General features: G+C 34.8%; 2 protein-coding genes across 2 annotated transcripts; both read right to left on the bottom strand.

Moving 5' to 3' along the window:
• Window positions 1-7,270: 7,270 nt before the first annotated feature.
• On the bottom strand, window positions 7,271-8,188 carry LOC125995922 (olfactory receptor 14J1-like). The gene has a single exon (XM_049764872.1). The coding sequence runs from the start codon at window positions 8,186-8,188 to the stop codon at window positions 7,271-7,273; it is 918 nt and encodes a 305-aa protein (XP_049620829.1).
• Window positions 8,189-25,592: 17,404 nt separating this feature from the next.
• On the bottom strand, window positions 25,593-26,435 carry LOC125995921 (olfactory receptor 14J1-like). The gene has a single exon (XM_049764871.1). It carries the CDS (start codon window positions 26,433-26,435, stop codon window positions 25,593-25,595), a length of 843 nt encoding a protein of 280 aa, XP_049620828.1.
• Window positions 26,436-27,104: the final 669 nt, after the last annotated feature.

Raw genomic sequence — 27,104 nt, 5'->3', positions numbered from 1 at the left:
TCTTGTTTTTGGTGAATTGTTCCAGTTTCTGTGGCGTAAGATGGTACTTCATTGTTGTTTTGAATGGCATCTCCCTGATGATTAGTGTTGTGGTGCACTTTTTCATGTGCCTTTGGCCATTTATAATTTTTCTTTGAAAAATTTTTTTTCATTTCTTCTTCCCATTTTGTTCATGGGGTTAAATATTTTTCTTTTAAGTTCTTTCAGTATCTTGTACATCTTCTATATTAGCCCCTTATCTGATGGGTATTGGATGAATAGCATCTTCCATTCTGCAAGTGACCTTTGTATCCTCATTACTTTATACTTTGAGGTACAGAAGATTCTCAGTTTAATACAGTCCCATCTGTTTATCGCCGCTTTCACTTGTTTGGAGAGTGTTTTTTCCTGCTTAAAGATGCCTTTATTCTCAATGTGTTTCTTTCAGATGTCTGCTTGGAAAGCTATAAATTTTTCTCTTAGTATGTCTTTTACTGTATCCCATAAATTCTGGCAATTTGTGTCTTCATAGTCATTTGTTTCCAGTAATGTTTTGATTTCATCTGTGACCCACTGGTTGTTCTGCAGAAAGCTATTTACGTTCCAGGTGTTAATTTTTTTTCTTCTGTGTCCCTTTGTAATTCACTTTTAATTTTAGTGCCTTGTGATATGAGAAGGTAGTCTATAATATTTCTATTCTCTTGACTTTATGGAGATACGTTTTATGCGCCAGCATGTGGTCTATCCTGGAGAATGACCCATGTGCACAGGAGAAGAATGTGTATCCAGTTTTCTGGGGATTGAATACCCTATATATTTACTGGTCCACTTTCTTCTATTTATCTTTTCATAGATAGTATATTTTTGTTGGGTTTTAGTCTGGTTGATTTGTCAAGGGGTGATAGTGTCATGTTGAGGTCTCCAACTATTGTTGTGTTGCTACTGATATTTTCTTTCAGAGTTTTCAACAATTGTATTAAGATTTTGCTGGATGGTATTGGAATAAATATAGACCCTCAGATCAGTGGAATAGGATCGAGTTCTCATAAAATGTTCCCCAGACATACAAGCAACTAATTTTTGACAAAGGAGCAGGAAATCCTAAGTGGAGCAAGGAAAACCTCTTCAACAAATGGTGCTGGAAGAACTGGTTAGCCACTTGCAAAAAAAGACAATAGACCCCCAGTTAATATCATGTACAAAGGTAAATTCCAAATGGATTAAAGACCTTGATATCAAACTTGATACCATGCAGGGGTCCTCAAACTATTTAAACAGGGGGCCAGTTCACTGTCCTTCAGACTGTTGGAGGGCCAGATTATAGTAAAAACAAAAATTATGAACAAATTTCTATGCACACTGCATATATCTTATTTAGAAGTGAAGAAACAAAATGGGAATAAATACAATATGTGGCCCTTGGACCATAGTTTGAATACCCCTGCAAAGTATATAGAACAACATGTAGGTAAAACACTCCATGACATTGAGACTAAAGGCATCTTCAGGGAGGAAACTGCACTTTCCAAACAAGTGGAAGCAGAGATAAGCAGATGGGAATACATGAAGCTGAGAAGCTTCTGCACCTCAAAAGAAATAGTGCCCAGAATACAAGAGCCACCCACCATGTGGGAGAAACTGTTCACCTAATACCCATTAGATAAGGGGCTAATATCCAAAATATGCAGGGCACTGACAGAACTTTACAAGGAAAAGCATCTAATCCCATAAAAAAATGGGGAGAAGAAATGAACAGACACTTTGATAAAAAAGAAATACAAATGGCCAAAAGACACATGAAAAAATGCTCCTCGTCCCTAATCATCAGGGAGATGCAAATCAAAACAATGATAAGATAGCATCTCACACCACAGAGATTGGCATACATCACAAAGAATGAGAACAAGCAGTGCTGGCAGGAATGTGGAGAGAAAGGAACTGTTATCCACTGCCAGTGTGAATGCTGTCTAGTCCAACCTCTATGGAAAGCAATATGGAGATTCCTCCAAAAATTGGAAAATGAGCTTCCATTTGACCCAGCTATTCCACTCCTAGGGATATACCCTAGGAACACAAGAATACAATACAAAAATCCCTTCCACACACCTATAGTTATTGCAGCACTATTCACAATAGCCAGGTTCTGGAGACAACCAAGATGCCCTTCAACAGATGAATGGCTACAGAACTGTGGTACATATACACAATGAAATATTATGCAGCCATCAGGAGAGATGAAGTCATGAAATTTTCCTATACATGGATGTACATGGAATCTATTATGCTGAGTGAAATAAGTCAGAGGGAGAGAGATGGAAACTTACCCAAGCACTGGTTCTTGGGTGCTTCTAGTTTCAACATAAAGACCTTCCTGTCTCAACATAAAGATGAAGTGAATTGTCAGAAGTTGATATTTAGAGGAAGACTTGAATGTTACCACCTAATTCCTTTGACAAAACTGTGGCAAGTGAAGAGAAAAAAATAAGGCTATTTCAATCATTCTTTGGCCCCTTGAGATTAGGCAATTAACTCTCTTTGGCCAAAACAGTGTTCATGGGTATTTTGAGTATTTGGGATTCTTTGCAATTACACTGGGGTGTAACTGCCTCTGCTCCTGCCCTTTGCTGGGAGAAAATTCCGGCCAGCAGCTTTCTCTCAACCGGAACAGAAGGCAAAAAGCAGCTACAGATAATTCGCGAGTGTTAAGCTCTTTTGTGAACACCTAGAAAATTAAGCCATAGAAGTTAATAATAAAAAGCTCAAGCTGAATTCCTGTCAAGAGGTTTATTGAGAGAACAAGCAGAGTTTTTATAGCCTGCTTAGTGGGAGGAGCAAAAACATAGGATTGAAACTTAAACCAATCAGATTTGTACAGGTACAACGATTTTTAACCAATGGGAGCAGACACATTTTGATGGCGGGAAGGATAAGGAGAAACCTGGCAGGATGGGGGGAGGGGAAGCAAATCCTTAAACAAATAGTTAATAGATCTTTCTTTTGTGCAAGCAAATAAGGATTACAATTTAAACCTTACAAAAACCTATCTATAACTATGCTTGAGAGCAGTTACAAAAAACAGGTTCCATGGAAGGGTTTAAGGAATCTGGTTAAGCCAAATTCTCTGTGGTGAGCTAAATTTATTTGCAGGGTTCTTTTGGCTCAGGGCTATGCAAACTTTTGGCTTGAATCAGGCAGCGGTGAAAAATTCATTGAATATGTGGGTGTACGGTCGCCCACACTGGGGTGCTGACTTGCAAGTGATTACACTGAGTTTTCTCAAAGAGTAATTTTTATCGGATTGATTTGAAAATTACACCTAGTTAATGAGGTATATAAACTATTTTATACTTATTGGATCAAATAATTGAAATATTTTATGATTGTTATTAGAAATTCAGAATATCCAAAAAAGAATTAAACTTAATCCATTTACATAATTCAATGCAATTTAACTATATAATATCACTTAACTATATATAACTATTAATTATATATTTAACTAAATAATATAATTTGATCTTCTTACAATGTTGAGTCATTTATTCCCTTAATAAATTGGTGAAAATACTAGTCAATTCTGCCAACAAGGAAATTATTATCTTATTCCATATATATTAATAAAATTTTACTTAGATTAGTAAAGGAAGAAATAGTCATTGAGAAAATTAAAACAAGGATTGGAGCTGGAGAATTAGTATAGTGGAAAAGGGCACTTGTCTTGTAGCAGCTAAACCAAGTTCAATCCAAGCACCGTATGTCCCTATATGGTTCCCCCAGACCCCAGCAGAAGAGATCTTTGAGCACAAAACCAAGACTAAACCCTGAGTGTTCTTGGGTGTGGCCAAATATCAAAAGTAGCTTGCAGTGCATTAGATCAAACTGAGTTTGGTCCCTGGCATACTACAATGCTCTTCCAAGCTCTGACAGGATCAATCCCTGAGCACAGATCCAAGAAAAAGCATGAGTACAAGCCTACTGTGCCTTCCTACACACACACACACACACACACACACACACACACACACACACACACACACACACACACACACACAATACCTTGCATATGTGTGACTGGGGTTTGAGCTCTAGCACCAAAACACCTGAAATAAGTGAGATTATCAAGTGTTTATCCTTAATTTACTTCATTTGATATATCCTCATTTTAACCATATTGCAGCAAGCTGCAATATTTATTTTTTTCATTGCTGCACAGTATTGCACTAGTTATATGTACCACTGTATCATGATGTTCATCTGTTGTGCCTTTGGGTTTTTCCATATTCTAGCTATAATACTAAAGGCTGCAATGAGCTTAGGTGGGCCTGTATGTTTTTCTAGGTTTTTGTGCTCTTGCCGTAGTAACCAAGAACTGAAATTGTAGGGTGTAAAAATTCTCTTGAGAATTTTTTCTAGAAGTCTCAAACTATTATTCACAGAAGCTGAACCAGAGGGCATTCCCACCAGCAATGAATGAGAGACCTTTATTCACTCCATTCCACCAACAACTGGACTGTTCTTTCCAGTCATTTTTAAATATACCATCATAATTTTTAAATCAAGTAATTGTGATTCAAATATTACAATTAGAAAAGACTTTGGTAAGGTCTCATTTTAAGATGCTTTACCATAGGGGACAGAAAAATGCCCAAGGACAACAGAAACTGAGCCTCACCTTGAGTAGAAAGTTTCCCCCCATCGTTGAAGCAATGGGGTAGAGGAATCAGAACAATTGTGGAGAGAAATAATAGAGGAAGAATAAACCTTCCACATATAATGTAAAGTGTTGCTGGAATTAAAGTGAGTGAATCTCCCATTCAAGTTTTGAAAATCACAGAGCTCTTCTAGGAGTGATTTGATTCCCAAACCAAAATAAATTTTATAAAATAGATACTTTACTTGAGTGTTGATCTAGTTGTTCCAGAAATTAAAATTAAGCAAATCTTTAAAATCTAAAATGGGAAAAATGAGATGCTTTACATACAAAAATAAATGTAGAAAATTAAAAAACTTACAAAGTTCTAGAATAATCTAAAATATAATAATATAAGCAAGATCATTAAGTATAAGGCCAAAAAATAAAATTTTTATTGTGTTTTAAAATACATTAAAGAGACAATTATTCTTTAATTATGATTCAGAATATATCAGACATACAGAACAATACATAGAAATAAAGAAAGAAAATATATAACCATCATACTGAAAACTCTACATCATTGATGAGAAAAAATTCGAAGAAAATCACGTGAGAATATTGTAAGAATTCAATCCTCCTCTACTTATCTCAAGCTTTCAGGAATTCCAATAAAAATCTCAATAGATATGTTTTGAAAGCTGAAAAGGGATCTTAATTTTGCAACCAAGACAGAGAACATGAAAAATCTCAGATAATCTGGAAGGTTCAGTAAGAAAGTGATATACAATAGGAAAAATATTTGAAGCTAGTTATTAACAAGTCTTATAAAATATTAGCATTTTTTCAATGTATTAAACACCCCTACACCTATATTATATCAGGTCCCAAAACTGTCACTACTTAAATTCATAGAAGTTATATTTCTCATTTTATTCAATTACTAATTGAATTTGATATTTCTATGAATAGATAAAGATTCTTCCTCATGTAAGTGGTAAAAATTAATTTTCAGTGGCTATTAAATGTATTTTTATATAGAGTAATATTTTACCAGAAACGTTTCTTTCACACTTACAAATAGGATATCTCACTTGTGAAATTATTTTACTATTACAATTGCATTTTTTCTGTTTCTTTTTGTTGTTCTTTTTGTTTTGTTGCTCCTTTATTTTTTTTTTGTATTTCTGTTATGTTTTTATTCCTTTTTTCCTTCTCTTCCCTTAAACAGATATTTATAACCTCTAGATGGACTTCTGGTGTTTTGTTTTATTTTTGCCCACCACCCCCCCTTTTCCTTCCCTTCAAACAGAACCACATAACTTGAATCATCTTGTTATACCTCGTAAATTAAAAGGGAAATAAAGGGTGGTACCAAGACCAAATGGGCATATAAACATTGAGTAAAAATAAAAAAATAATCAGACTTAACACCAAATCCAAAGCCAGTGACAACAGAATCAATACTCATTCTACAACAAGCTAGACACAGAGGAGACCGCATATTCTTGCAGCCCTGGAGGCAAAGGTTATGGATATGGGATGCATACTGAGAACAGGGGTGGAGAGAGGACAACACTAGTGGTGGGAATACTCTTGATTCAATGTCTCTATGTACCTAAAATATTACTGTGAAAGATCTTTTAAATACATATAATTGCATTTTGGGACATCTTCAAACTGCAACTATTTAATTCTGAATACTTATCTTTTCTTATTTTACCTGCTGTTGAATCTATTGATTGAGTTTCCCACTTTTATATGACACCATCTTCATGTATTACATTCTTTTAATATTTAATGATCATTGTTTTTAAAGAATATGACTCTAAATAATATATTTATCTATATTATTATTGCTTCTTCATTTTATTCACTTTACCACTTCAAATATTTTTCTTTTAGTATTCCCAAAATGATCATTTAATGGTTTTTCTCCAGTGAGTGGTAAAGCAATATTGTACATAAGAAGAGAAAGAAAATGGCATAAAAAGATTCTTGCACAGTAACTTAAATATATGATAGAAGCCCAGAAAGGCAGTCAAAAATATATACCCACAAAATGACCATGTGTATTGAGACAAGACTTATTATAAATTATTGATTATTAAATCCTAAAAGTTAGGACAAAAAGGAACATGAGAAGACAACCTCACAGTCACTGTTGCATATCTCCTGGAAAAAAAAAACATGCAATAAAAATGTTATGGCTTATTAAGAATAAAGAAAATTTCACTGTTTCAGGAGGTGAAATTTAAATTTTTTGACTGTATAAAGAGCCATGATTAGAGTCAAGAGAGATAGACAGTACAAGGGAATACATTGCTAGGTTGTAGGTTATTCAGAATCACATACAGTCCCTTGACAATAACCAACTATGGCCCTTGAGCACAGAGCTAGAAGTAAGTCTTAAGCACTACCAGGTGTGGCTCCAAAACCAAAGCAAAAAGGAGTACAATTTATGTAAGTACATTTTTAAATTAATTTTATTACTCAGATAACATATAGCTAAGCTACCTTTCTCATAAACCAATCACCCATCCATAAAATGAGGTCTTTATTATGATTTACTTTCTTGAGTGGCTAAAGTAGTATGGAAACTATTTTGAATCCTTCTCACAATCAAAAATAAACACATGTGCCTCAAACAAAGGATGATTATTTTCTCTGAAAAACCTTTCTTATGGCTGTTTTGATGACTTTATTTCTCAAGCTGTAGATCATTGGATTGAACGTTGGGGGAACAACTGTGTACAGTATAGTGAGCAAAATGTCCAGCGCTGTTGGGGTGTCTGAATGGGGCTTCAAAAACTCAAAGGTTCCAGTAGTAATAAATAATTCGACGACAACAAGGTGGGGGAGACAAGTGGAAAAGGCCTTGGCTCTGCCCTCCGCAGATGGCATTCTCAAGACAGTGGAAAATATGTGCACGTAGGAGAATCCAATAAAGATGACACAGCCAAATGACAACAAAAATGTGAAGACGGTAACATTGATCTCATTTTTAAACTCACTGGAGCAAGAGAGTTTCAGGATCTGGGGGATGTCACAGAAGAACTGGTGGATGACCCTGGGGCCACAGAAGTGGATGGAGAAAGTAGCTGCTGTGTGCATGACTCCAGAGATGGTCCCACCGACCCAGACACCAACGACTCCATGGATACAGGTTCTGACATTCATGATGATGTCATAGCGCAGTGGAAGGCAGATGGGCACGTAGTGGTCATAGGACATCACCGTGAGCATTGGCAGCTCGACAGAAGCACAGACTGAGAAAACAAAGCACTGAAATACACATTCCCAGAAGAAAATGCTTCTACTCTGCATCAAAGAGTTGTAAATGAATTTTGGTACAATCCCAGAAATATAGCAAAGATCCAAAAATGAGAGATGTTTCAGGAAGAAGTACATTGGGGAGTTGAGACTGTCATCCATGGAAGTAATGCTGATGATGAGAATGTTGCCAGTTAAAGCCACTAAGTATAAGACGAAGAATACAGAGGCATAAAAAACTTCTAGCTCCGACTTAGTAGAAAACCCCATAAGAAGAAAACCACTTGTATTGAAATTATCCATGGCCTGTATCACTTTCAATCAATGATTGTAAGATAAGAAGTCAACCCTTCAACAATAACAACAGAAGTTTTTGTAATTAAAATTCAAACCTCATAAACTTAATAAAATATGTTAAGGCATTAGGATGCCATTTTCTCATTATCCACAAACAATTATTTTTTATTATATCAATTATATTTTAGTTTTACTTTACAATCTCTTTGATCATGTACCAAAATCCCTTAATTACATAATCCCTTTGGTAATTTATAAAGACTTCTCTAAATAAAATGAATATTGACAAAAATAGACAAGTTTTTTGCATTTAAGTTTCAAACAAAAATGTCAAAAGGATTTTAAAAATTTATCATTTTATTTATGTGACTATGAACAATTTAAATTTAAGTGGTCTTGCAAGACTTTATTTATATTTATATTTATATTTATTTTATTCAAGCAAAACTGGTGATATTCAAGGACTTAATACTGATTTTACCCTCAGGGATCACTCCTGACAGAGCTCTGGAGACTATTCATTGCCCAGCCAAAAAGGTTTCATTGAATACAAAGCTAGATCTTACCTGCTGTGAACTAACAATCTCTTTTGCCACAGCACACATATTCCTATGTTTGAAATATTTCTATTTTCTTATTAAACTTTTTTGGTTATACATCATTGAAATAATAATTTTATTATAACAATTTCAAAATGTTGTTTTGGGGTGAGAAAAATTCTAAATATTTGTAACCTTATTCTTTATTGTAGGGCAATAACTAATTACTGATGATTTCACTTTCAGAAAATCCCTAAAGTACCAAAGCATCTAAAGTGGGGAAAGAAGAAATCCCACTCAGAATTTGTGAATTGAAGGAAAGGGTAAGAAGTGTGGGGGAAAGGAAAGAGGTCTTTTTCATAGTCTGATCACTAAATTCATACAAAAAGTGAAGTCAGTGTTTCAAAAATTATTGTAGTATATTATAAATCAATGATTGGTCATTAATTATAATACACATAATTTTGATAACAAATATGCATTATATAAGATCAAAGGAGAGAGATGGACACAAAATAGTCTCACTCATCTATGGTTGTTAAGAAAAATAAAAAAACATTATTCTAGTAACACCCAGAGACAATAGAGATGAGGGCTGAAAGGACCAGCTCTCAATGTGAAGCTCACCACAAAGAGAGGTGAGGGTAGTGAGAGAGATGACTACACTGACTCTCATGACAATGTTAATGAGTGATGGAAGTAGAATGCCTGTCTTGAATACGGGCAGGGGTAGGAGAAGGAAAAAGTTGGGGGGCATTGGTGGTGGGAATGTTGCACTGGTGAAGGGGGATGTTCTTTAGATGAAGGAAACTCAACTACAAACATGTTTGTGATCATGATGCTTAAATACAGATATTATTAAAAAAAATAAAATTCTACTAACTAGAGGGAGCAGACAGAAATTTTGAGTCACACCTTTCTTATAGCTGACCTCAGATTCCAGGTACCATATGGTTCCCTGAACATTGTTGGGTTCAGAATTGGAGACACTTGGAGCACAGCTAGGATAACCCCATGATACTTGGAAACACAGAGCAAGAACACAACCATATTCTTGGGTTCTCACAATAAACTGCAAAGCTATAGGTTGAAGATCACAGGGAGACACTCCAGAGCACTGTTTGGGAGGCAAAAGTCAGGCAAAATATTAACACAACTACGAAAATCAGTTTGCAGTAGTATCTATGCACTCTATTTGATATGCAGACAACCAAGTTCTTTATTATTTTAATCATAAAGCATCATGCAAATTGTTATCAAATTATAGCTTTCCAGAGCTTATGAGAAAATAACACATATCTCCAGAGTATTGTTAAAATGAAATTACGTTGATGATAAATAGCTGAATTAACAAATTGCTTAAACACTGAATTTGATCATATGAAAAAGCATTTCTTTCATAAAATAGTTTTTATTTTGTTAATTAATATGATGCATTTGGAGAGAAATTATAAATGTATCTAAAACTTGCAATTGTGTGATAAAATATTTATATGAGAGACAGATAAAATATTTGTATAAGAACATTATTTAACGTAAGATATAAAATGGTCTAAAATGCAAAACATGTCTTTGTCTCTAAGCAATATTTTAATTAATAAAATGTGTTTTTAAAAATTAAGTTTAAAATTGGTACTAAAATTAGCAGATAGGCAGAAACTAACATAACTGAACAACTTTTAGACAGTAGATTTTAGAAGACATTAAAAGTTATGACTATGATCACTTATTTTTCAGAAGTAGGTTTTAGTAAACAGATAGGTAAGCAATCAGCAATGAAAAATCCTAAGCAATAAACATACAATATTTATTTCTCAATGATTAGTGTGTAATATTATTTATTGATGATAAATCAGTTTTCATGACACAGGACATATAAGAAGTTTATAACACTAACTCTATGATAAAGACTGTACTAATTACTTAGACCAAATGATGATGGAATTTTCTTGCTTATACTGTGCAATTTCATTGTAAGATTCTTAAAGTCTTCTATTAATAAATATGACTTCATCCAGAAGTAGTTATGTCCATCAACATTTACTTTAACCTATTTTAAAGTAATCTTGAATCTGCATTATGGTGTGTAAATTTATAATGGCAACACATATTTCTATATGTGTAAATTGCATGTCTTTAAGAATTGCTCAAATTACTAATTCACATGTAAACTAGAATTAGAAATCTTTATAAGATAATGATTTAGGCTCATAGATAAAATTCGTCACACAGATATTTTTTCCTTGCAACTAAAACAGGTCGGGTCAATTTTTGCAGAACCCAGAAAATTACATTTCTATGAGTTAAGTCAAGTGCTTGATATTCAAGTATATTATATAAAAAAGAATTCATTCAGGGCCTAAATGGTGGCACAAGTGTTAGGGCATTTGCCTTGCATGTGCTTACCTAGGACAGACCCGGCATCCCGTATGGTCCCCCAAGCCAGGAGCGATTTCTGAGTGCATAGCCAGTAGTAACACCTGAGCGTCGCTGGGTGTGGCCAAAAACCAAATAAATAAATAAATAAAAGAAAGAATCAATTCATATTCATAGAACTACTTTTTATTTATTGAAAAGATCTGTTTAGTCATTTTATTGATTCATATTAAAAAATTTACTTTCATTGATTAATACATGGCCATGAATATTTTATGTTCATACCTTTAAATATGTTTTTCCTTAAAATTTTTATAGTATGCCTAATTTTTAGATTAGAAAAATATATGTGTTATTAACTTATTCAGAAATTTGTAATGCACTTAAATTAAAATTCTTTATTTTTTGAGGGGTACCACACCCAGCTGCTCATGGCTTACTCCCTGATTCTGTATTCAGGGATCAACCTGGCTGACCCAGGGCTTCATGTGGGATGTTTGGGGATCAAATCTCAGTCCTGCTGGAGGGGTCAGGAATATTGTAGGATACTGGAATTGAAGACCAAACCTGAGTTGGCTATGTGCAAGGCAGGTGCCCTACCTACTGTATTATCATTCTAGCCCAAATTATGTTATATTTTGATTTAAGTAACTGACATTTATTTAATATACTACTGCTATATTATTCTATAATACCAAGAATACATACAGGAAAAATTGAAGGGATATCCTGTATGTCATATCAAGATATTTATGCCTTTAATTCAACTCAGAATTGATAAAGCTGTCACATTTAATTAAATATCAATGTACTTCTTGTACTTGAAATGTAATTTCAGGATAGGTTATGGCTGTAGTGCATCAATTCTATTTTTTCTTCAGCTTATTCATTACCCTATAACTAAGGGTTAAACAAAATCCTAAATACCTCTCAGACCCCTGCTTACTACACTTGAATAATTTGTCTCTGGTTGCTGCTGTAGAAAGAATTTTTAGATCTTTTGCAAATTGATTTTATAAAGGTCAATGCCTGTTAAATATGCAAAGTATATCAGCTGTGTCACCCCATTGGATATTTGATCAGCATTACATAAGTGCTTATCTAATTACATAAATATGGCACAGAATAGAGATGAACATTTTGCTCCACAAATTGTTTCTGGAATAAAAGGAGTTTACGATTTTCTCTTCAGGATTCCTAATTTCAAGTAAAAAAGATACATAAGGACTCATGCATTTTATTATGATATTTTAATATCAGTGACATGCATAATTTTATCAAATTTTCTGAGTCTCAGCACACTCATCAGGGCACATGCACAAAAGTCTTTCTTCAACATAAGGACAAGTTGAAATGTAAGAGGATGATAACTCTTAGCTCAAAGTTCTAATCTTTCGTTCTGTGTCTTTCAATAAATATGGTTCTGTGGAGAGAAAAAAATCTCTTTTTGACTTTCAGAGTTTAGGCTCTGAATACCCCATGGCAAGAGAAAAGTTCCTGGGCCTCTGGGTATTTGAATTGCTTTGTCAATACCCTAGGGCCCAATTCTGCAATTATAAAGTTTTCTGGTATTTTTCTGCAGAGCTGGTAGAGTGGTCACACTTAATTAACTATGCTTTTATTTTTTATGTATGTACCTTATGCTAAATTGTTGAAAATCATTGTTGTAATTTGCATTTTATTCTCACCATATCCAATGCAAAGACATAACTAAATTAATAAGACTAATTGTACATTAAAGTCTTGTGTTATTTTGATTACTAGTGATTTTTATGTACTCAAAAAATTTTTAACAGGTTGTGATTAAAAAAAAAGCAAAGGAATAACCCCTGATATTGTATTCCTATATCCCAATCAAATGCATCAGTAAAAACAGACATTTAAAATAAATTTGGAAATTCCATCTTAGAATCCTGGCATCCTAAATTGGATGATTAACTCCATCTTTGACTTTCTAAGTCTGTATCTGCAAATTCTGTTTCTTTTTTACTGTTTTTTTCTTCCTTTAATAAATCTTACCAACTTCATAAAATATGTAAACGTTAGCATGCTAAATAACATGGATAAAATACCTCTAAGAGTTTGCTCAATAGTTGGAGCACTATGAAATTATTAAATATAACTTAAACTCTTTGCTTCAAGATATAATTAATTTCAAATAAGCCAAAAATGGGTGTAGTCCTTCTAGAGGTTCTGAACCTCTGTTTGAGAGAGGACAGGAAAAACGAAATTGAAATACCACAACAATACAAAAAGAAATATCGAATAAAATATCCAGTGAGCACTACAGCACTGAAGGCAAGCACCACTTAATAGTCTCGGTTCTGAAATAAACCATGCCAGAGCACAAAAAGAAAGAGAAAGATAAAATAACATAAAATAAGATTGGGGACATCAACTTCAATATCAACACCAAAACAAAGAAGTCAAGAAAGATAAAAATAAAAATAAGAAATAAATAGATAAATAAATAAAAAAAGCTATTTTGTGCCCCCCCCCTGTTTTTTTCCTGCATAAGCATAGTAAAAATTGGGGGCATTAGAGAGGGAATTTTTACCCCACTTTATTGCTTTTTCTTTCTTCAAATAAAACCACATAACTTGAACTATCTAGTTCGGCCTCTCAAACAGAGGGGGAAATAAGGGAGGGTGCCAACCAACCAGATATATGATCAATAAGTAGTAAGCTAGACACAGAGGGGTCCTCAGGGTGGTGAGCATGGGAGATAGTGGATGCAGGATGGGAATGGGGGTGGAGGAAGGGCAAATTTGGTGATGGGAATTCCCCTGATTCAATGTATGTACCTAAAATACTACTGTGAAAGATATGTAAGCCAATATGGTCAAAATAAAAATTATATAAAAAAGAGTTCCAATAGTGGATTAAAAAAAGATATAATTAATTTCAAAGAGGTATTTTACTCCAAATCGCCAAACATAACACTATTTTAGACTATCCTTTCCAAATATAAGCTTTCCAGTCATTTATTTTGCTATAAAAATATACCTATATTTTCTGTATAAATTTTTCTTTCAAAACCATTTCTAACAAATTTTATCTTGTTATCTACTTTAAACTCTAATATAATATCTATCAACACTTTAAATTAGAAACTTATACTAGTAATAATGAAAAATTTAAAGATTTCAGCATTATTTTAAAGAAGGAACTAAAAACCAAGAAGTCTTCTAACATACAAGAAATGTTCTAACTATGGAATTCTTACTACTAATATCACCAGTGTTTAATGAAAAGAAGTAATCATAAGTGCATTAACAAATTCAGATAATGTCTGAAACAATATATATTAAAAGATCTGATATGAAAGCAGATTGTGACATGGCAGCAGAATTTAATATGATAAAAATTAAAGTAGTGGCCTTAATATTAGGTACATATATAGATTTATAAATAGAGCAATAAAAGGATAGATAGATTGTTAAATAGATAGATAGCTAGATTGACAGACACAAACTTACATACATAAAGGAGGCAGTCAAAAGAATTTAAGACTCTGAAGACACCATCATAGATATCTGAAATGCATTAAGAAGACAATTAATGTTACAAGGATTACATAAAGAAAAAAGAGAAAGGTAAAGAAATGTTGGTAGAAAAATTCATAGTCAATATTTTCTAAGTCTGAGGATGGATGCAAATAGATTGAATTGCAGAGTTAGAAACAATAAGAACCCAAGCAGAAGAAAAATGAGATTATTGTAATTTAAATGGCAAAAACATAGAGAGTTTTGCTTCTTCTCCGGCCAATTTAGGACTCTCATCAGAATGCTCAAATGTTACTATGAGAACCAAAATGGTAAGGTATAATAGTTTCAGATTTTTGAATTTAATTATTCTCCAACCAAGAAAACTCTGTCTTACAGATTATTATTTGTAGTTGAGGAAGTGATTTTTAAAAAATTACTCTCAAGTGAACAGCTGAATGCATCTTCAAACAAGCTCTGCAAATAATCTGCATGGGCTTCTATCTTAAAAACCCAAATATTTAGAGAAGAAAACTACCAGAATCTTCATTAAAAATGCAACACTTTAATATGAATTATTTTTCTAAACATCAATGCCTTGAAATTTTCTGTCAAAAAGGAACAGAGGGGTGGGATGGAGCCTAAAATACAGCAAACTAACAGAACACAAACATTGACTGCTTATGGATGACACACTTGGAAGAATAGTTAGGAAGGCTAGAATATTGGTCTTAAAAAAGACAGTAAAAAGAAAAAGGTCAGTGAAACTTCAATAATAAGTTCCATGAACTTTACTGCACTGTTCAGATTCAAACCACCTACACCTAGATATCATCTGATAACTGACGAAGTTGTCAGTTTAACACTCTGAAAGCAATTCATCCAGTTAAAAATATTTGTTCTGGGGCCGGAGAGATAGCATGAAAGTAAGGCGTTTGCCTTTCATGCAGAAGGTCATCAGTTCGAATCCGGCTTCCCATATGGTCCCCCGTGCCTGCCAGGAACAATTTCTGAGCATGGAGCCAGGAGTTTCCCCTGAGCACTGCCGGGTGTGACCCAAAATCCACACACACAAAAATTGTTCCACTGCATATTTCTATGAATAAAATGACTTAGAGTCTACTGACACTTCAGGCAAAAATTATTTTTATTGGATTAAAGGAAGAAAAATAGATTTATAAATATTTAAGTGTGAATGTTAACATTCTGACTGTGTTATTTTTGTAGTTTATAAATGATAATTTGTGAAAGAATTTTATGACATTGGCTAGTTTATGTTATTTTTCTAATCTGAACTAACAAACCTGGTTTTACAATTCCTAAAAATACTCTAAAACTGGTTACTAAGGGGCCAAGACACTTGGGACCAAAATGATAGTACAGCGGGTGTGTGCTTGCCTTGCAAGGTTTGAACTCTGACATGCCATTGGGTCCGCAGAGCACTGCAAGGACTCATTCCCGAGTGCAGAGTCAGAAGCAACCTCTGAGCACCACTGGATGTGGCCCCAAAACAAACCCAAAGAAAACCGACCAAGAGACATGCAGCAGTGATTGTGTACAACGTCAGCATCTGATTCTCCATCACAGTGTCTCTCAAGCCTGACAGACTGTGGCTAAGGAGCACCCCAGCACCAAGGATATGACAGGAGCCAATCAAGACCACAGCACACGTCCCACTACTGAACTACCAGCCCTGTTAGTCAAAATTCTCCACATTATCCTCTGAGACCCTTAAGCATCAATGGCAATGCATTCCTCAAAAAGAAATAACAATTAAATTTGGGCTACAGTAATAGCACAGAGGATAAGAGCAGGGTTTGATTCCTGGCATCCTATATGGTCCCCTGAGCTGGCCAGGAATGATTTGTGGGTGCAGAGCCAGGAGTAATCTCTGAGCACCACCAGGTGTGGCCCCCAAAACAAAACATATATAAAATTATTCTTCTTATTCACATTATTTATTCCCTCAAAGAATAAAAAATGAGTAAAAAACTACTTTAGAAACTAGTCATTATAAATGTAATACTCTCCCTTTATAATATTTCTGAAATGATCTCTTTTTTATGATAGTTTATTTTGGTGTTATTTTTGGGGAAAGCACACCCAGTGATGCTCGATGATTACTCCTTGCAGATTGGACAGTGTTAGTTCAACCCCAAACCCCAGATGCCAGATGTAGAACTGATACAGCTCTGGGCAACAACTCCAGGAACCAACTCCATTGGGAGAATTATAGCACATCTCTGGCACCAACTTGTACCAGTTATGATATGACAATGAGGAAATGACAACCTGACCCAAGACCAAGTTGTCTTATCACCTCATCTAGCACTGGATGGAAACCAGAAGTTTCTGGTACTGTACTGTCCTTTGAGATGTGAAAAATAAGAGCACTATGTACAGAAAACTGACTTTGACAGCTGCGACTGGACAGAACTTTCCTTGGAACTGATAAGGAAAACCCTGCCCTAAACTGTAGGCAGAAACTCTTATTTATAAAAAAGGATTTTTTTTATTGCAGAGGTCCAACTTGGACAGCAGAGACTGAGCAGAACCCTTAGATCCATAATATCCCATCTTCGGCTTGGGGACTGAATGAAAACAGGGAGCATCTGTTACAGAAGACTGAATACAGCAACAATGATGGAACAGAACCTTTAGAACCATAAAGACTCTAACCTAGACCCTGTCCGAGGACCTGCACAAATGCCTAGATCACTGGCTACAGTGGCCTCATTTTCTCACCCAAACTGAGAGGAAAGTTTCCCAAGAAAAGCCCTTGGGATGAGGTAATGAGTATCTATGGAGCCAGGGGTTGATCCCATGATGGTATGCTTCAAGGATGAAGAAGCCCTGAATCTCTTAGGCCATGGGAATTCCCATTCTCCCCCAATGCTTACTGTGCCTGTGCAAAAATAAATAAATAAATAAATGGAGGGAACGTCAAACCTTGCCACTCCAGCACCCCTTCTTTTTCTTGTTTTGTTTTGATTCGTTAGTTTTTTACTTTATTTTCCTTCTCTTCTTTCCATTACTTTTCTCTTCCCTTTTCACTCCAGTGGTTATTATTTGGTGATTTTTTCTCTCTTATTAGCCGGGTGCATTTTTTTTCTTTTTCTCTTTTTTTTTTTTTTTGGTAGTTGCAGCCACATTTTTTTTCTCTTCTTCCTTTTTTTTTTATCCTTTTTATCGCAAATGACAACAGAATAGATAATCTACAACAAGATGTAAAGTGGAGACCAGTTGCACTAGTATTCTGGGGGGAAAGGGAGGAAGATATGAGATGCATTCTGAAAACGGGAGTGGAGGGAGGACAGCACTGGGGGTGGGAGTGTCCCTCATTCATTGTCACTATGTACCATAAATAGTTCTGTGAAAAAAATAACTGTAGCAGAATGCCTGTCTTGAATACAGGCAGGGGATGGGAAGGGGGGCCGGGAGGATGTTATATTGGTGAAGGGGGGTGTTCTCTTTGTGACTGTAACCCAACTATGATCATGCTACTTAAATAAAAATATATTTAAAAATAAAAGGTTGATGAGAGTGAGGGCACAGAGATGAATCAGGAATTTGGGAGCTTCATGCTAGGGTGGTTAGGATTTTTCTGAGAACTTAGTATTTGAAAGATATTAATATAATTAAAAAAATAAAAGAAGACCTTAAAATGAAAAAAAAAAGATTACTCCTGGCTATGTGCTCAGAAATTGCTCCTGGATTGGGGAACCATATGAGACACCTGGGATCAAACAACATCCATCCTAGGTTAGCAGTGCAAGAAAATGCCCTACCACTTGAGCCACCACTCCGGCCCCTTCACTAAAAAAACATAAACATGATAGTTTTTATTTGTTTTGTCTATAGAAAATCATGTATTACAGGCCCTGAGAGGTGGCGCTAGAGGTAAGGTGTCTGCCTTGCAAGCGCTAGCCAAGGTAAGACCTAGGTTCGATCACCTGGCGTCCCATATGGTCCCCCAAGCCAGGGGCAATTTCTGAGTGCTTATCCAGGAGTAACTCTTGAGCATCAAATGGGTATGGCACCCAAAACAAACAAACAAAAAAAGAAAATCATGTATTCCAACAGAAAATTGCACAAATTCTTTCTCTTTTCATTATATTTGCTTCTAACAGGAACATTTGCATTGATCCCTTGAAGGATACACATGACATATTTCAAAGAAGTGGATAAAAAACACTCATGAAATTCATTTAGAACAATAAACATACATGAATAACTAAAATAATCCTTAGGAGTCAAAGATGTGAGGCATCACTTTCCCGGACTTTAAATTGTACTACAAGGAAATAGTCATTAAAACAGCATAGTATTGAGTGGCGGGAGCAGTGGCATGGCTTCTGCCTTGCCTTGCTGGCACTAGCCTAGGACGGACCACAGTTCCTCGCCCAGCATCCCATATGGGTTCCCCAAGCCAGGAGCGATTTCTGAGCACATAGCCAAGAGTAACCCCTGAGTGTCACTGGGTGTGACCCCCTTCCAAAAAAACCCAGCATGGTATTGGAATAAAGACAGACCTTCATATCAATAGAATAGACTTGAATATTCAGAAAATGATCCCCAGACATACACTAAATCAATCTTCTATAAAGGGGGAAGAAACACCCAATGGATCAGAAAAAGACTCTTCAAACAAGTGGTGTTGGGACAATTGCTCAGCTCTTTTTAAAACCAGGCGTAAAGTGGTCAAATCAAAATAAATTAAAGAACTTGATATCAGAACTGAAATTATAATGTACATAAAAGAAAACATAGGCAAAACACTCCAGGATTTTGAAACTAAAGGCATTGGGATTGGTCCTAAAACATTATATGTCTAAAACACAACTATGAAAAACTCTAAAATACAATGGTGTAAATAAAAATTTTTAAAAAGATAGAAGAAAAGTAAAACGTGTTCAAAATTTTTACATTAATTTTTGACCAAGTGTAAAATCTAAGAGATACAGGGTTTCTCCACCCTTAAAATAAATAAAGGCTACTCAGGCAGCCTAGAGAAGCAGGTTACATCTTGACTTGTGGTTGCATGTGGTAGAACAACTGGCTTGAAGGTGAACAACTTGTGGTGTTAGTTTCTGGCCTGCTATACCTTTCCAACTTTGTATGGAGTATTTGCTGCATTGGAATTGCTGCTGTACCTGCATCTCTTGTCCTACCCAGATAGGGGGCATGCAAATCCCTCTTCCTCTCTGGGGATTATGGAATGCACACACCATTCAACAACTGGTGCCCGAATGATTTGCTGCATTGTAATTGTTGCTGCATCTTTTGTCCTATCTGGACAGGGGGCATGAAAATCCCCCCTCTCTCTGGGAATTGTGGAAATCACAAGCCCCCATTCATTGTTTTTAATATTATTATTAATTTCCCAGTAAAAATCATGAAGGAACTTACCTTTCCGAATGCATGGTTAATAAATTTTATAGCTGAAATATTCTTGAAGAATAATTTACCATACATCCTATCTTTACAAAGAAACAAGAGAACTAGTAAATATGATTTTCTACCTAAATATTCAAATTATAAAATATGGTTTTATAAAGAACGTAATCTAAAAATGTATTATGGCAAAATCAGAGTATATCTATAGCTAAAGCATTTTAGCATTAATTGAGGCTTTTAAGGTGTAGCATAAGCATTTTGGCATTAAAAAATAATAAGTATTAAGAAAACTTAAATTTCATTTATATTTAGAACTGTGACAAAAACCACCAACAAACCTTAAACAAAATCAAATAAGTATTGACAAAAATTTAGGATCATTTAAAAACTATGATCCTGAAGCATTCTTCTACAAATGAGATCATGACAAATATTTAGACTGGAATATACTATATCTATATAAAACTTTAAATAATGTAAATGTATGAGAATGGAATTGGCACTGATTATAAAACATATAGACAGAAGAGTCAAACAATAGGGGTTAGAAAGATAGTCCAGTGAGTAGGGAGCTTGCCTTGCATGCAGCCAGCCTTCATTCAATCCCTAGCATTGGATATAGTCCCTGAGCACCACCAGGATTAATTCCTGAGTTTAGAACTAGGAGTAATACCTGCACACTGCTGGGTGTGGCACAAATACCCTCCCCAAAAAGAACATAAACAATAATTTCTGAATAAATTTATAAATTTCTGATATATTAATATTTATATATGATTGATTAATAGTTTTACTCATGATTTATAGGCAGGTAAGACATGGGACCTTCTTTTTATATGTTCAGCTGTAAATCAGATGTGCCCATTAGAACTGAAAATGACAATTTTTTCTCACACAGGTGAATGCCAAGTAAAGACACTGAAAAATTTCTCAATTTTGAGACTTGTGGAGAGAACTTGAATATAATTCATATTTCTTTCTTTCAGGTTCCCTATTTTCATAAAATATAAAAATTCATATGCTTTTGAAAAGTTTTTATTGAAAAAACTTCTGGAATTTTTATTTATTGTGTAATCTTTCTTTTCAAAATCTCAAGAGACTCAACATAACACATTAAAGTAATTCTTCCCTCAACATAAGGACAAATGTCAGTGTAGGCCTCTGACACTTAGCCCAAGGCCTTGATATCAAACACCTGCCTCTTTCAGTCAAATTTGCTTGTGGAGAGAATAAAATGAGTCCATTTCAATATGATTCTGGACATATTAAAGGTTAGTTTGAATCCTGTTCCCTGAGAATTTGGGACTCAGCAAACAAACACCCAGAGGGTTTAAGATTCAAGGAATCTTGAGATTTTGTAGAGCATTTTTCAGTTAATGTGATATAATGAAGGCTCAATTGGTGTTTTATTTTTGTATGCATCAGAAAAATTGTGGACAAACATTGTAATGTAAAAATATAAAATATAAGAATTATTTTAATTCAAATTGCTAAAATAATAGGATATTCATTTTAAAATTAGATACCATTGTGATTACTAGTGATATGATATGAAAAGGGGCAATTATACTAATAAATTGCTACCCAAAGAAACAAAGAATTAACTCCAAATGTTATAGCAAATACCCCCAATACAAACTCCAAAGAACGAATTAACAAAAAATAAAAATTTTACTAGAATTAATTTAAAATAAACCTTTAGCTAGTGGTGTGACAATTAAAAATTTTGACAATTAAAAAATTTTAAATCTTATAAAAGTAGACTCATAGCATTGAGGTTGCCTGACTTTCAAATTGAAATTTAACTCTATTGTCACAGAGCAGTAATATATTTGGGCTATCATTTCACAAATGGGAGGTTTTCAAATAAAAGACAGCATTATAATAATATGCTGAGACAATAGAAATGAGGACTGAAAGAACTAGCCCACAATATGAAACTTGCCACAGAGAGTGGTGAATGCAGTTAGAGAAATAACTACATTAACAGCTATCATGACAATGGCAGTGAGTGAAAGAAATAGAATGTTTGCCTCAAAGATAAGGGGGTGGGGGAGACAAAAAGATGGGGGCATTGATGGTGGGGAAATTGCACTGGTGAACGGGGGTGTACATTTTATGACTGAAATCTATCTACAAATATGTTTGTAATCATGGTTTTTAAATATACAATTTTAAAAAAGCAAATGTGAGGATTTTAACTATAAAAATGGAAAAGATAGTTAGCAAAAGAAAAAGATAGAGTGAGTGAATGAGGGAGGGAGGGTGGGAGGGAGGGAATTAAAGAGAAAGAAGAAAATATATGCCCCAGAGACAAAGGGGGATGAAGGGTGAGAGGGAAACTGGAGACATTAGTGGCAAAAATGCCCACTGGTGATAGTTGTTATGCATGGTATGATTGTAATTCAATTATGAAAAACTTTTCCTCTGAAGAAAAAAGCTACAATATGAACAACCTTGTAACCATGGTGTTTACATAAATAAAAAATCAGAAATAAAAAAATTAAAACAAGAACTCTAGCCCTTTGAGTTATCTCCTAGACTTCAACCAGCCTAACTTTTAAAAAGGCATAGAATATATGAGAAATAAGTACGTTTCCTTTATGAATAAACACTGTGGAAAAAATTAAAAAAGAAAATTTGGCACAAGAGAGAATACAAATATTTTCTAAGTAATTTTCTTCTTCCAAAACCTATTTTCAGGGGCCAGAGAGATCGTTCAGAGAAGAAGATGCTTGCCTGGCAAGCAATGATCCAATTTTAACCCACAGCTCCACATATTAGTCTCTGAGCCCTGAGATAGAGTGAACGATATACACTATGAAAATCAATATTACCCTGTAAAGAATATAAGATTAGAGAGGAAAAAATGGAGCTTGCTGAGATTCGACTGCTGCCAGGTGTGGTATTTTCCTGATAATTTTAATCTTTCTCAACAAATAGCTTCAGGGAAGCGATTGTATTTATGGAACTGTGCGAGATCAAACAAGGGCAATTTTTTTAAATTACTTTATTTAAACCTTGTGGTTTACAAGGTTGCTCATAATAAGTTTCCCCACAATTACCAAGTTGTTCCTGGTTGAGTTTCAGTCACTCAATGTCCAGCACCCTATACTAGGACACTTTTTCCACCACCTATGTCCCCAGCTTTCCTCCTGCCCTCTTCCCTGCCACCTTCCCTGCCTGCCTCTGTGACAGACGTTTTTCCTCTCTCTCCTCCCTCTTTTTCTCTCTTCCCTTTTTCTCCCTTTTAGACATTGTGATTTGCACTACTGTTACTGAAGCGGTATTCTGCATAGCTCTTTATCCCCTCAGCATTGACTTCTAGTCCAAGTGATCATTTCCAACTGTCACTGTCATAGTGGTCCTTTCCCTGCCAGAACTGCTCTACCCTGCTTTTGTGACAAGCTTCCTATCAGTAACTGGCCCAAGTGTCTACTGTCTCTGGATATTAATACCATGCTATCTTTGTTTTTATATCACACAGTGAGTGCAATCATTCTATGTCTATCCATCTCTCTGATTCTTTTCACTCAGCACAATACTCTCCAGATACATTCATGTAGACGCATATTTCTAGGAAAGGGGATAATTTAATAATATTTATTCAGTAAAAACCTGAAGTGGACAGGGCCCGGAGCAATAGCGCAAGTGGTAAGGCTGTTCTATCTTGCCCACACTAGCCTAGGACGGACTGCAAGCAATTTCTGAGCACATAACCAGGGGTAACTCCTCAATGTCACCGGGTGTGGCCCAAAGACCTAAAAAATAAAAGAACTGGGCAATAAATGTTTTCTAATTAAAAATACAAGGCAAGGGCCGGAGAGATAGCATGGAGGTAAGCATTTCTCTTGCAAGCAGGAGGACAGTGGTTCGAATCCCAGCATCCCATATGGTCCCCCGAGCCTGCCAAGAGCAATTTCTGAGCATAGAGCCAGGAGGAACCACTGAGCTCTGCCGGGTGTGACCCAAAAACCAAAACCAAAACCAAATAAAACAAAAAAAAAAATACAAGGCAAATAGAGGTTATTTAAGAGGTAAAAGAAGACATAAAATCCCATAAAAGAAGTAGACAGTTGCTAATAGAAACTCAGAAAAGAGAAACCAAAGAAAATAGTCATAGAAAAGTAAAAATATAGAAGTACCATTTAAAACTTGATTAGATGTCATAAGAAAGAACTACATATAATAGTTAAATGAATCTAGTACAAATTACTTCAGCTCTAGTTGAGTCTTCATCCACATAGTGAAAATGGCATAATAAATCAGTCTTAATGTGTTATTAAGTAAAATAAATAATATTTAACATTAATTAGCACTATTCCTTACATATGAGTGAAATAAACATTTATTGCTATATAGTAGTTGTTTGCATATGAAGCAATTGTGATTCAAATATTTGAATTGAAAATAGTTCCCTATTTAAAATGTAACTCAATTAATTGAACGTTCAAAAATTAACCCAGTTTCTATCTTTAGAATGGAAAATATCAAAACCCTAGACAGGTAGATAATATACTACATAGAAATTTAAAATAGCCTTCATATTTCCCTTCATGAAATCAGCTAATAATAGAAATTGAATACAAAGTCAAAAAATAAAAATCGATTACAATTCAAAATAATGACACAGAAAGAGAATTATAAATCAGAATAAAAGCAGATACAGTTATAAATCTACCAAAAATTTCTGTGTCCCCTAACATAAAAAATACACTGAGGATCCCATTGTCCTGCTTTCTCCATTTGGGTGGATTGCTTTGTTGTGTCTTTATTGTTTTGTTTTTGGGACACACAGCACTCCAGTTACTCTTGGCTCTGAGCACTAATCACTAATGGCAGGCTTAGGGAACCCTATGGGATGCTGAGGATCTAATCTGGATCTGCTGGATGCAAAGCAAATGCCCTCATCTCTGTGCTATTGCTCTGACCCCACTTTTATTATGTCTTGATATTGGGAACTGAATGCAGGACCTCATATTGAAGGCATGACATGTGTTTTCCAACTGAGCTAAATTCATGACTTTCATTGATAAATAATGTTTTGAAGATTTAAACCTATGCATGAAAGTATCTTGGTGACCTATAGGAGACACAATTTTCTACTTGATTTCTAGATTTATTAAACCTCAAATCAAAAAGCAAAGCGTATATGTTTCAGAAAATGTGAAAGTGAGTTTAAAACTTATATGACTATAGAAAGTTCCAAGGGTAATCCCCTCTTTGGATGGACAGAAGGAGAGTTAGGGTTCTGAAAAAGAATAACACTGTAAAGCTAGAGCAATGGGCAGTCTTATATCAAAAGCATGAACATTTCCTTCAGTTCAATTTATTAAAAACTCCATATCTATATTTTTTCTTGTTCCTGACAAGTAGTCACTAAGATTTTCTAAGAAAAGTATATGACTCTATTAACAATACTAGTGCAATGGATTGTGAATGAATAAAATGAGATTCTTTACACACTATGAACAAATGTTCTTTAATTTATATGTTATCTTTAAACATTATCTTTAAAAGTTTCCATTAAATTTCTGTATGATCATTTTTATATTTATCTTATTGGCCAATAGAATATGAATATTCTTTCAAAGGAGAAAATAATATATGTCATTAGCCCCAATGAGCTTTCTTTCTCTTAATTACTTTTTTTACAGCTGTCTTGATGGCTTTATTTCTCAGACTATAGATCATTGGATTGAAAGTTGGGGGAAATACTGTATACATCATTGTAAGAAACATGTCAAAAGCAGTTGGAGATCCAGAATGAGGTTTGAAATACTCAAAGGCACCTGTAGAAAGAAATAATATGACAACAGCGAGGTGGGGGAGGCAAGTGGAAAAGGCCTTGGCTCTGCCTTCTGCTGATGGCATCCTCAGTACAGAGGAAAATATGTTTGTGTAGGAGAATACAATAAAGATAAAACAAAGAAATGCCAACAAAGTTGTAAAAATGGTGACATTGACCTCGTTCATAAAATCACTGGAGCAGGAGAGTTTCAAGATCTGGGGGACATCACAGAAGAATTGGTGAATGACCCTGGGTCCACAGAAATGGATGGAAAATGTTGCTACTGTATGCATGACTCCAGAAATGGTCCCACTGACCCAGACTCCGATGACTCCGTGGACACAGGTTCTGACATTCATTACTGTGTCATAGTGCAGTGGAAGGCAAATGGCCACATAGCGGTCATAGGACATCACTGTGAGCATGGACATCTCAGCAGAAGCACAGAGAGTGAAAACAAAGCACTGAAAAAAGCATTCCCAGTAGGAAATGTTGCCTCTATGCAAGAATGAGTTGACAATAAATCGTGGTACAGTCCCAGAAATAGAACAGATATCCAAAAAAGAGAGATGCTTCAGGAAGAAATACATGGGAGAGTTGAGACTATCATCCATGGAAGTCACGATGACAATGAGGATGTTTCCAGTTAAAGCCAATGAATACATAACTAAGAAGAGAGAACCATATGCGCTTTCTAGCTCAGGATTGGCTGAAAATCCTGTAAGCAGAAACCCAGTTGTAAAGTTACTCATAGTCTTCATTAACTTCTGACTGAGTTGGACTGCCAATGACTGGTCTGGAATGATAAGTAAAACACCCCAAATTCTGTAGAGTTGAAACACAATGATAAATTAAATAAGCCAATAATAAATACTAACTCAATATTTGTATTCATAAATATAAAATATTAAGACTTACAAGCTAACAAGCAATTATAAACCTTCAGTTAGTCAAAACCATATCAATTCATCAAATATTGTATATTTCCTAGTAGAAAATTACAAAAGAAAGCAATTCGAATTCTGTTGTAAAAAGGGAAATTATCTGTAAATTATGTATCATTTACATATATTCTAAATCATTTTATAAGTATTTTAACTTAATAAAATATAAGAGAAATATGAACTACAAAATCATACTTAGGATGTTTTATTTATTTATTTATTTATTTGGTTTTTGGGTTACACCCAGCAGCATGCAGGGGTTACTCCTGGCTCTATGCTCAGAAATTGCTCCTGGAAGACTTGGGGGACCATATGGGATGCCGGGATTCAATCTACCATACTCCTGTATGCAAGTCAAATGCTTTACCTCCATGCTATCTCTCTGACTCC

Source organism: Suncus etruscus, chromosome 18 (genome assembly GCF_024139225.1).
Source record: "Suncus etruscus isolate mSunEtr1 chromosome 18, mSunEtr1.pri.cur, whole genome shotgun sequence".
Classification (NCBI taxonomy): Eukaryota; Metazoa; Chordata; class Mammalia; order Eulipotyphla; family Soricidae; genus Suncus; species Suncus etruscus.
The sequence above is the reverse complement of the archived record's forward strand: the minus strand, read 5'-3'. Positions and strand labels throughout refer to the sequence as shown.

Coding starts and splice junctions, on each gene's coding strand:
- LOC125995922 (XM_049764872.1), bottom strand. CDS start 8,188: ATGGATAATTTCAATACAAGTGGTTTTCTTCTTATGGGGTTTTCTACT.
- LOC125995921 (XM_049764871.1), bottom strand. CDS start 26,435: ATGTATTCATTGGCTTTAACTGGAAACATCCTCATTGTCATCGTGACT.